This window comes from Nothoprocta perdicaria, unplaced genomic scaffold (assembly GCF_003342845.1).
Source record: "Nothoprocta perdicaria isolate Ctin4 unplaced genomic scaffold, notPer1 scaffold_571, whole genome shotgun sequence".
NCBI classification, from domain to species: Eukaryota; Metazoa; Chordata; class Aves; order Tinamiformes; family Tinamidae; genus Nothoprocta; species Nothoprocta perdicaria.
In genome coordinates, this window is record NW_020455834.1 from 33,255 (window position 1) to 43,643 (window position 10,389).

The 10,389-nt window shown below is 66.5% G+C and overlaps 2 protein-coding genes and 1 long non-coding RNA gene across 3 annotated transcripts; 1 reads left to right on the top strand and 2 right to left on the bottom strand.

The window, feature by feature from the left end:
- Positions 1–1,998: 1,998 nt before the first annotated feature.
- HIPK4 (homeodomain interacting protein kinase 4) lies at positions 1,999–4,094 on the top strand. Its single transcript, XM_026048806.1, has 2 exons — positions 1,999–3,429; positions 3,975–4,094. Exons 1-2 carry the CDS (start codon positions 1,999–2,001, stop codon positions 4,092–4,094), a joined length of 1,551 nt encoding a protein of 516 aa, XP_025904591.1.
- Positions 4,095–4,402: 308 nt separating this feature from the next.
- PLD3 (phospholipase D family member 3) lies at positions 4,403–7,611 on the bottom strand. The gene is made up of 8 exons (XM_026048808.1): positions 7,084–7,611; positions 6,689–6,809; positions 6,465–6,592; positions 6,171–6,371; positions 5,948–6,087; positions 5,108–5,273; positions 4,935–5,034; positions 4,403–4,841 (listed from the first exon to the last, which is right to left on the bottom strand). Exons 1-8 carry the CDS (start codon positions 7,609–7,611, stop codon positions 4,648–4,650), a joined length of 1,578 nt encoding a protein of 525 aa, XP_025904593.1. The 3' UTR covers positions 4,403–4,647.
- A 187-nt stretch (positions 7,612–7,798) lies between these two features.
- On the bottom strand, positions 7,799–8,958 carry LOC112955493. The gene is made up of 3 exons (XR_003250893.1): positions 8,807–8,958; positions 8,059–8,112; positions 7,799–7,904 (listed from the first exon to the last, which is right to left on the bottom strand). It is a non-coding gene; the product is annotated as an uncharacterized LOC112955493 (long non-coding RNA).
- Positions 8,959–10,389: the final 1,431 nt, after the last annotated feature.

Consider the following 10,389-nt stretch of genomic DNA (forward strand, 5'->3'; position numbering starts at 1 on the left):
AGCAGGCACCGGAGCCGGCGGTGCTGGAGAGGAGCCTGAGGAAGCTCAGCCTGGAGCCGGAGCTGGAAGGCTCCGCTGGGAAGGCCAAGGTGCCCAAATTCACTCTGCCGCGGCTGATGCCCAAAGGGAAGCTGCGGATGCCGCCGGCAGCAGCCGGGATGAAGCTGCCGCAGGTGGAGCTGCCGGGGATGGGAGCGGGCGGGGAGCCGGGCGACACCAGGGCCCCGCGGGTGCCGTCGGGCAGCGCGGCGCTGCCGGCGCTGGAGCTGGATGTGGGGCTGCCGCAGAGCCCCGGGAACGCCGAGCCCCGGCGGCGCAGCGGCTCCGCCGGGCCGGCCCCGGGCAGCCCCCGGCGGCGGCTGCCGCGGCTGCGCATGGTGCTGCCCGCGCTCCGGCGCTCCGACCCCGAGCTGCTGCCGGCCGCGTCCGGAGGCGCCTCCCGCGCATCCCGCCCGGGGCTGCCCAAGGGCAAGGAGCCGGAGCGGCTGCCGGGATGGAGCCGCGTGCGGCTGCCGCGGTTCGGAGGCTCCAGCCCCGACGTCCGCGGCGCCGCCGGAGCGAGTGCCAGCGGGCGGGCGCCTTCGCTTCCCGACGGCCTCGCTGCGGAGCCCACGGAGCAGCCGGAGGGCAAATTCCGTCTGAAGGTGCCAGGGCTGGGAAAAGCGGGAGCTGCCGGTGCCGGAGCCAGGGGCGGCAGCGGGGCAGCCGCGTTCCCCTGTGGCCTGCCCCACATCCCAGACGTTGGCTTCTCTGCCAATGGGGAATGGGAAGTGGGAAGCGCTGGGATGCAGGTGCCCAAGTCGCGCCCGCCAGCGGAGCCGGACGGGAAGCGGCCAGCGCTGAAGGTGCCAGAGCTGGAGCTGGCGGTGCCCAGAGAGGGCACCGGAATTCTGGAGAGCCCTGGGAAGCGGAGCCGCGTGAAGCTGCCGCGTTTCGGCATCATCCGGGCCCGCGCTGTCCCCGAGGGCGCCGACGAGGCGAGGATGAGGATGGGTGGCGTGAGGAAGGCCGTGCTGGAGCTGGTGCGTCCCAAGGGCTGCGGGGTCGAGGAGCCGCTGCGGGACGATGCCCCCGGGAAGGGGCACCGAGAGCATCGGTGGCACCTGCCCCGGCTGGAGCTGGCGGCTCCCGCTCGCTCCGTGGTGCCCAGCGTCTCCGGCACGGCCGCCTAACGTGGGCGCTGAGGCCGCTGGCGCTCGCTGCACGTGTGGCCAGCGCCGGCCTCGGCCGCGTGCTCCGCGGAGGCGGGAAGAGCGCGGCGCTCCGGGCTGTGCGGCATTCCTGGGATGCGGGGCCTCTCCGTGCATGCGGCGCCACTGCTTTAACCCCTCTCCCCAGCTTAACTCCCCACGTCCCGCACGCCAATTCCTGCTTTTTTTTTTCCTGAACATCGGGAGCCAGCAAATAACAGGCCACGGTGCCGTCGCTCCTGGTGCCACAGGAGGGGATGCAGATCCGTGGTGCCACTGCTCCTTGGGTGGTTTTGGAGGAGAATCCCAGGGTTTCCATGCACGCGGGAATTTCGGGCTCCCGAACTCTCCCATCCCAGGAAGATGTTCCAAGGTGGTTGCCCCCCATTTCCATTTCCCAGCTAAATGCCATTAATCCCGGTGTTTCCCGCCGGGGCCTTGTCCATGTCCTTATCCCTTGTTCTCTATCCCTTTGGAATAAACATTAACCTGAGCACGGCCCTGGTGTCATCCGTGGCTTGAGAGCGAGCGCATCCAGGGATGCCGGAGCACCCTGGGAACAGCCCGGAGACGGGAAGAAAAGGCGGGAGACGGATCCCGCTCCTCTCCTGCCGGATGCCTTTGGATCCATCGCTCCGCGGCGCCTGGACGCCGGGGCCCTGGCGATGCCGGAACCGGGCGCTTGTTGGGTCACCGGGCAGTTCCGAGGTGGTGCCGACGGCGCTGGCGGTACCGTGCACGGGCGCCCTTTGCCGGCAGCGGGAGCCAGCTCCTGTTTTGGGAAGGGAGGGACCTGCTGGCACCGGCCATGGTGACACTGGAGTCGGGCACCGAGTGCTATGACGTGGTGGACACCCTGGGCAAAGGCACCTTCGGGGAGGTGGCCAAGAGCTGGCGGAGGAGCACGGGGGAGATGGTGGCCATCAAGATCCTGAAGGACGACGGGCACCGCAGCCGCATCGTGCGCAACGAGCTGAAGCTGCTGCGGGCCATGGGCGCGCTGGACGCCGACGCGGCGCACATCGTGCGCTTCCTCGAGGCCTTCCACGACGGCGCCAAGTGCTACCTGGTCTTCGAGCTGCTCGAGCAGAACCTCTTCGACTTCCAGAAGGAGAACGACTTCTCGCCGCTGCCCGTGCGCCACATCCGCACCATCGCGGCGCAGGTGCTCACGGCGCTCGCCAAGCTCAAGGAGCTCTCCATCATCCACGCCGACCTCAAGCCGGAGAACATCATGCTGGTGGACCACGCGCGCCACCCGTTCCGCGTGAAGCTCATCGACTTCGGCTCGGCGAGCATCCTCAGCGAGGTGCGCTACATCCAGGAGCCCTACATCCAGTCGCGCTTCTACCGCGCGCCCGAGATCCTCCTGGGGCTGCCCTTCTGCGAGAAGGTGGACGTGTGGTCGCTGGGCTGCGTCCTGGCCGAGCTGCACCTGGGCTGGCCGCTCTACCCGGGCGGCAGCGAGTACGACCAGGTGCGCTACATCTGCGAGACGCAGGGGCTGCCGCGCGGCGCGCTGCTGCAGGCCGCCCGCAAGGCGCACCGCTTCTTCCGCCGCCCGCCCGCGCCCGACGCCGGCGCCTGGCAGCTCAAGACGCCCGCCGAGCACCTGGCCGAGAGCCGCGAGAAGCCGCTGGAGCGCCGCAAGTACGTGCTCCGCTCCCTGGACCAGATGGAGACGGTGGGCGGCGGCGGCGGCGCCGACCGCGAGGGGCTCGCCGAGCGCGGCGACCTGCACGCCATGGTGGAGCTCATCAAGCGCATGCTGGCGTGGGACTCGCGCGAGCGCATCGCGCCCGCCGCCGCGCTGCGGCACCCCTTCGTGTCCCTGCAGCAGCTGCGCGGCGCCCACCGGCCCACCCGCTACTACCAGCTCTGCCGGCAGGCGCTGCGGGCCGCCCGGCACGGCGCCGCCGATGACGACGATGCCCACGAGGAGGAAGGGGCGGCGGAGGCGGCGCGCTGCGGCGTGCAGCGCGCCATCGCCCAGCTCGACCACCTCAGCCTGGCCGAGGTGGCGCTGGGCGAGGAGCTGGCCGTGCCGGCGGCGCCCGCGCCCATCCCGGCCCACTACGGCGGCTGGCACCGGCACCGGCGGCACCCGCGGCGCCCCAAGCCCGACGCCATCCTGGGCAACCTCATCGTGCTGGGGCCGCGCTCACCGCATGGAGCAAGCGGCAGTGGCACCGAGGAGCAGAGCCCACCTGGGAGGCCCCCACCATCACCCCACACCAAGGTACTGGGTGCTGGAGCCCTTGGGTGCTCCAGGTTTCCATATGCTCCTGGTCCCTGGCTGCTCCTGGTCTCCACCCCTTCCTGGTCCCTTAGGTGCTCCAGTTTCCTTGGTGCTCCAGGTCCCTGGCTGCTCCTGGTCCCCATGCCCTCCTGGTCCCTTAGGTGCTCCAGTTTCCTTGGTGCTCCAGGTCCCTGGCTGCTCCTGGTCCCCATGCCCTCCTGGTCCCTTAGGTGCTCCAGTTTCCTTGGTSCTCCAGGTCCCTGGGTGCTCCTGGTCCCTGGAAACTCCTGGTGTTTTGGTGCTCCCAGTCCCTTGGATACTCCGGGTCCCCGCATGCTCCGGTTTCCTGGGTGCTCCATGTCCCTCATGTGCTCTGGCCCCCTCAGGTGCTCCCCATTACTGCTGCTCTCCATCCCAAGGGTGCTTTGGCTCCCTTGAGCGCTCCATGTCCCGCAGTGCTCCCGGTCACCGGTGCTCCGGGTCCCCTGGGTGCTGCGTGTCCCCAGGCGCTCCGGGTCACCCTTCCCTGCTCTTCTCGCCCACAGAGAGCCCTGGCCGAGTGGCGCGTGCCCGAGGCGGGCGCCTGGCCGGGCTCGGAGCACCCCGCCGGGCCCCCGCCGGGCCGGCACCCCCGCTACGCGCAGCACGTGGCCGGCCAGCGCTGAGGCACCGCGCGGAGCCCTCCGGCGAGCGCCGCGGGACGGAGCCCGCGCCGGCCTCCCTGCCTCCACCACCCTCCTCTTCCTCGGCTGCGCAGCCCCGGGCCGGAGAAGCCGTGCGGCGCCGGGGGGCACAACGTGGGCGCACGGGCCGCGTGTGCCCAACGGCGCCGGGCACTGGCATTTTGTGCTGCTCTGCACACCCCAATAAACCATTTGCCCCCGGCGCAGCGTGCCGTGCCTCCTTGCTGGCTGGGAAGAGGGAGCGCGCGGGAGCTGGGACGGGCTCGTGGTGCGCATGGGTGCTGCAAGCTCGCAAAGCCCTCCATTTAATTTTAACCAAACGGTGACGTGTGGCACTGTCCAAGAGAAGGCACCAGCGCCGCGCTGCTGGCATCGCACCGCGAAGCTCAAGCCGGCGGCTGCTCTTAAATCCTTCCCTGCTGCTCTTAAATCCTTCCCTGCAGAACCGGAGGGGTAAACCGGCGCGCTGCTCACTCCGAACTCGCTTCCCTGACGGAGGAAAAGCCGCTTGCGGAGCACCCGGCACCCCCGGAGCCTAGTGGGAGCCGCAGAGGCGCTGCCAGCGCTGCACGTCGCCCACGTCGGCGCTGTACGGCGAGCTCCAGTCGCGCTCAAACACGGCCTGCAGCTGCGCGCGCACCGAGGCCGCGCCAACGCCGCCCGTCTCGTTGACCACGAGCGCCGAGCCCGCCGTGCGGGTGAAATAATCCCCGGACCAGTTGGAGGTCCCTGCGGGGAGAAGCGGGTTGTTATTTAGGGCGAGGAGGCCGCAGGCTGCGTTCTGGGCATTGCATGCTGCGTTGCACGCCCAGCGGTGCTCACCAATATAAGCCACCGTCTCGGTGACCATGTACTTGTTGTGGTTCACGCGGGCGTAGGGGATCTTGGCTTGCGCTGTGCTGGCTGGCACCGTGAAGAGCCTCTGCGGGACGGAAAGGGCTCGTCGGCCGTGGGAACAACCTGCGCCGACGTCACCACGCCGGCGCGGCACCTACCACGTGCATGCTGTAGCGCGTGCCGTTGTCGGACACGGCGGCCAGGGACCGGAGGAAGGGGAACATCTCGGCCTTGCTGTGGCGCCAGCAGCCCACGAGCAGCCGGACACGCACGTGGCGCTCGTAGACGGCCTTGCGGAGGTGGTCATCGATCAGCGGCCAGAACCTGCGCGGGGAGCGGGCGGGGACGGGTCAGGGTCAGGGTCAACATTACCATCAGGATCATGGTCGGGGTTCGAGTTTAGTGCTAGTGTTAGGGTTCAGGGTTAGTGTTAGGGATGGCTTTAGGGTTAGGGTCATGTTCCTGGTCAGGATTGATCAGGGTTAGCATTAGGGATAGTTTCAGGGTTAGGGGTCAGGGTCAACATTACCATCAGGATCATGGTCGGGGTTCGAGTTTAGGGCTAGTGTTAGGGTTCACGGTTAGTGTTAGGGATGGCTTTAGGGTTAGGGACATGTTCCTGGTCAGGATTGATCAGGGTTAGCATCAGGGTTAGGATTAGGGATAGTTTTAGGGTTAGGGACAGGGTTAGGATTAAGGTTAGGCACAGGGTTAGGTTTAGGATTAGGGACAGGTTTAGGATTGGAGTTAGGGTTTAGGGCTAGGGTTTAGGATTAAGGTTTGGGACACATTCAGGGTCAGGGTTAGGCTTTCGGATTAGGGTTATTAATGAGGTTAGGGTCATGTTCTTGGTCAATTTTAAGGTCAGTGCCCGGGTCAAGCTCAGCATCAGGAGGGGAGGGTCCAGTGCTTAGTGTTTGGGCCAGGATGAGGGCCAAGGTCCCGCTCAGCTCCGGACTCACAGTGGCGGTGTCGGGACGCGGTGAGCGCGGCCGTACCTGCGGGGGTGTGAGAACTCCATGGTGGGCAGGTAGCTCATGACGGCGACGTACACGAACTCGCGGGCCGCGTCGATGACGCCGAGCAGCGCACGCAGGTCCTCGGTGCGCCCCGGGGCGCAGAGAGCCGGCGGGGCGCTCTGCGGGTCCAAACAGAGCTCGGGCATCGGGGGCCAGCATCCCGGCTCCATGGGCAACCCCGAGATGCTGGGAGCACACTCACCGAGAAGAAGACACCAGCCAGTGTCCCGTTGAGCTGCAGCTCGAGGGGCCTTTCCATGTTGAAAGCGGTGGAGTAGTTGGCTGGCCATGGCACCGGCACGGTGGCATCGGGAACACCCAGGGCCCAGTAGGCTTCAAAGACCTTGGCCAAGTCTTGGGCCAGGCAGCTGCAGTTGTAGACGGCCGTGCCGAGCTCCTTGACCTGTGCGAAGCAGCCCCGTCACGGAGCATCCAGGGCCGGATGCTCCAGCGGCCGGAGCATCCAGGGCCGGTCCTCGGGCACCGCAAGGCTTACCTGCGTCAACGAGCGCCAGTCCATGTTGGCACTGCCGATGTAGAGGTGGGCGCCGTCCACGAGCCACAGCTTGGTGTGCAGCACCCCGCCGGTGAGCCGCGGCATGTCGACCGCCCGCACCGCGGCCCCTGCAGCGCCCGCGGCGCACCGGTGTCACCCGCCTTGCACCCCTTGGCTTTTGGGGGGTACCCCTGCGCCCTGCCAGCGTCCGTGCCAGCACTCACCGCTCTGCTGCAGCGCCTGGAGATCGTGCAAAGGTGTCTTGGTGGACGGGGTGTTGACGGCGACGCGCACGGAGACGCCGCGCGCTGGCAGCGCCAGCAGCTCCTGCAGGATCTGCTCACCCTGGTGGCAAGAAAACACGAAAGGGGAAGCGGTTGAAAACGCCAGGGACGGGAGCAAACAGCGCCGGTCGCTTGAGACGGGCAGGCACGTGGCGCCGGGGCTGGCACGAGCCTTCGGCCTCGCCCAGGGCTGTTTGCAAGCACGAGCGTGTTGCCGGTTGTGCCGGCCAGGCAAGCTGGTGGCATGCAGACGGATGTGTCAGCAGCTGCGCTGGGCTGACCAAGCCCTGTCCTGGGGCTGCGTGTGGCCGAGGGGACGCGCGCGGCGGCCGTACCGCGGCGGCCGAGGGCTCCTGCGTGTGCGTGTCCTCGTTGGTGAGGGTCCAGTAGAAGGCGGCGATGTCCAGGCTGTGCGTGGCGCTGCTCAGGAGGCTCCTCCACGTGTCGAAGGTGGAGGGGTTCGTGGGGCCGCTGCCGCCGTACGGCATGCCCTCGGGGATGCTCTCCACGAGCACGATCCTACACGGGCGATAGAGCGACTGCTTGACGCAACGATAGCTCGGTGGAGCGGCAGCTTGATGCAATGGCAGCGCGTTGCAGCGACAGCTCGATGCAACGATAGCTCGATGCAAGGTAGATCGTTGCAACGGCAGCCTGATGTAACGGCAGCTCGTTGCAGCAACTGTTCGATGCAACGATAGCTCGATGCAAGATAGATCGTTGCAACGGCAGCTTGATGCAATGGCAGCGCGTTGCAACGGCAGCTTGTTGCAAGACAGTTCGATGCAACGGCAGCTCGTTGCAACGACAGTTCGATGCAAGACAGATCGCTGCAACAGCAGCTTGATGCAATGACAACTCATTGCAGCAATAACTCAACGCGACGACGTCTCGACGCAACGAGCACTAAATGCAACGGCAGCTCGCTGCAACGGCAGCTCCTTGCAACGCCGCGCGCCGCAGCAGCGGCTCGGTGCGAGCGCAGCTCGGTGCGCACGGCCTCAGCTCACCGGCACGCGGCGCTGCAGGTGCCACCAGCGTCCCCAGCGTCGCGTCCCGGCGCCGCCGAGCCTGAACGGGCGTTGAAGAGGTGGAGGAAGAGCAGGCAGGAGAGGAGGGTGATGATGGCGGCAGCCAGCACGGCACAGCGGGAGCACTGGGCGGAATGGGATCAAAAATCACCTTTCCTGCCTTAAACCAGCTGCCCACAGGCCAAGCCCCGCCGGGAACACCCCTGAGGAGGAGGAAGGACGAGGATATTCCGAGCCCAGCAGGGTCGTTGCACCGCGATTGCCACGAGCCTCGTTTACCTTCTGTGCCGAGCGGCCAAGCTGCGGCGCGGGAGGCTCCTCCGGCTTCTCCAGCTGCGGAAGGGACGGAGAGAGTTGGGAAGGGGCTCCCGGATCCCCCACGTTCCTCCTGGGAAGGGGCTCCCGGATCCCCCACGTTCCTGCCAGGAAGGGGCTCCCGGATCCCACATGTTCCTCCCGGTAAGGGGAAGGGGCTCCCGGATCCCCCACGTTCCTCCCGGTAAGGGGAAGGGGCTCCCGGATCCCCCACGTTCCTCCTGGGAAGGGGCTCCCGGATCCCCCACGTTCCTCCCAGGCAGGGGCTCCCGGATCCCACATGTTCCCCCCGGTAAGGGGAAGGGGCTCCCGGATCCCCCACGTTCCTGCCGGGAAGGGGCTCCCGGATCCCCCACGTTCCTCCCGGCAAGGGGAAGGGGCTCCCGGATCCCCCCCCATTCCTCTCGGGAAGGGGAAGGGGCTCCCGGATCCCCCACGTTCCTGCCGGGAAGGGGCTCCCAGATCCCCCATGTTCCTGCCGGGAAGGGGCTCCCAGATCCCCCCCATTCCTCTCGGGAAGGGGAAGGGGCTCCCGGATCCCCCCCATTCCTCTCGGGAAGGGGAAGGGGTTCCCGGATCCCCCATGTTCCTGCCAGGAAGAGGAAGGGGCTCCCAGATCCCCCCCATTCCTCTCGGGAAGGGGCTCCCGGATCCCCCACGTTCCTCCCGGGCAGGTTTTGCCCCAAGTTTCCCAGTCCCGCGGGAATTGTACCTGCTCGTAGACCACGTAGGGCTTCATGGGTGCCGGAGCAGGGATCGGGAAGCGAGAACCGGAGCTGCCGGCTCGTGCCGTCCGCGCTCGCTCCGGGCTCTTGCCCAAGCGCCTGACTCAGCGAGGGGAAGTTTCCCCGTCCGCATCGGAGCGGGATGGGGGGCGGGAGGCCGCGGGAGCGGGATGGGAGCCGGGAGGCCGCGGCTCCGGCGCTCCGGATCCTCGCGGGATACGCCAGCGTCCCGGGGAGGAGGCTCCGCTGGCGGCCTCTCCTCCCGGAGGTGGAGCCGGGCGCTGTGACGGAGGGAGAAGGGGATGGAGGGACACGGGGATGGGGACGGCGGGACACGGGAATGGGGAGGAGGGACAAGGGGATGGGGATGGAGGGGACGTGGGGATGGGGACGGAGGGGATGCGGATGGAGGGAGAAGGGGATGGGGACGGAGGGACATGGGGATGGGGATGGAGGGACGTGGGGATGGGGATGGAGGGGACAGGGACGGAAGGGACACGGGAATGGGGATGGAGGGGATGTGGGGATGGGGATGGAGGGAGAAGGGGATGCGGATGGAGGGACATGGGGATAGGGATGGAGGGGACGTGGGGATGGGGGTGGAGGGATATGGGGATGGAGGGACACAGGAATGGGAATAGAGGGACATGGGGATGGGGATGGAGGGGAAATGGGGATGGGGATGGATGGACGTGGGGATGGGGATGGAGAGGACAGGGACGGAAGGGACGCGGGGATGGAAACAGAGGGACAAGGGGATGGGGATGGAGGGGACGTGGGGATGGAGGGATACGGGAATGGGAGTAGAGGGACAAGGGGACGGAGGGACGGAGAGATGGGAATGGAGGGGACACGGGAATGGAGGGGACACGGGGATGGGGACGGAGGGATGCGGGGATGGCGGCGGCAGCGGCATGGCGGAGCGGGGGGTCCTCCCGCAGCCCCCAGGCCTGCGGGCAGCCCAAATCTAGTCCTTCCTCTGCACCGTGTTTAGGCCAGGGCCGTGTTTAGGCTCAGGATTATGCTTAGGGCCAGGTTTACGTTTGGGACCACGTTGAAGGTCAGGATTCGTTCAGGGACATGTTTAGGGGCAGAATAGTATCTAAGAGCATGTTTAGGGTCAGGACCATGTTTAGGACCATGGTTTGGGTCAGGATTATGTTTAGGACCGTGGTTTGGGTCAGGATTACATTTAGGACCATGTTTAGGACCATGTTTTGGGTCAGGACCATGTTTAGGACCATGGTTTGGGTCAGGATTACATTTAGGACCATGTTTAGGGCCATGCTTTGGGTCAGGACCATGTTTAGGACCATGTTTAGGGTCAGGATTACGTTTAGGACCATGTTTAGGACCATGTTTAGGGTCAGGACCATGTTTAGGACCATAGTTTGGGTCAGGATTATGTTTAGGACCACGTTTTGGGTCAGGACCATGTTTAGGACCATGTTTAGGGTCAGGATTACATTTAGGACCATGTTTAGGACCATGTTTAGGGTCAGGACCATGTTTAGGACCATGGTTTGGGTCAGGATTATGTTTAGGACCGTGGTTTGGGTCAGGATTACGT

What these genes read in the sequence shown, in the direction of transcription:
- HIPK4 (XM_026048806.1), top strand. Translation starts at nt 1,999, where the DNA reads ATGGTGACACTGGAGTCGGGCACCGAGTGCTATGACGTGGTGGACACC. An exon ending in CACCATCACCCCACACCAAG is followed by an intron (nt 3,430 to 3,974) that starts GTACTGGGTGCT and finishes TCTCGCCCACAG; the next exon opens with AGAGCCCTGGCCGAGTGGCG.
- PLD3 (XM_026048808.1), bottom strand. Translation starts at nt 7,611, where the DNA reads ATGAGTTGTCATTGCATCAAGCTGCTGTTGCAGCGATCTGTCTTGCAT. An exon ending in AGGAGCCCTCGGCCGCCGCG is followed by an intron (nt 6,810 to 7,083) that starts GTACGGCCGCCG and finishes TCTTGCCACCAG; the next exon opens with GGTGAGCAGATCCTGCAGGA. An exon ending in CCAGGCGCTGCAGCAGAGCG is followed by an intron (nt 6,593 to 6,688) that starts GTGAGTGCTGGC and finishes CGGGCGCTGCAG; the next exon opens with GGGCCGCGGTGCGGGCGGTC.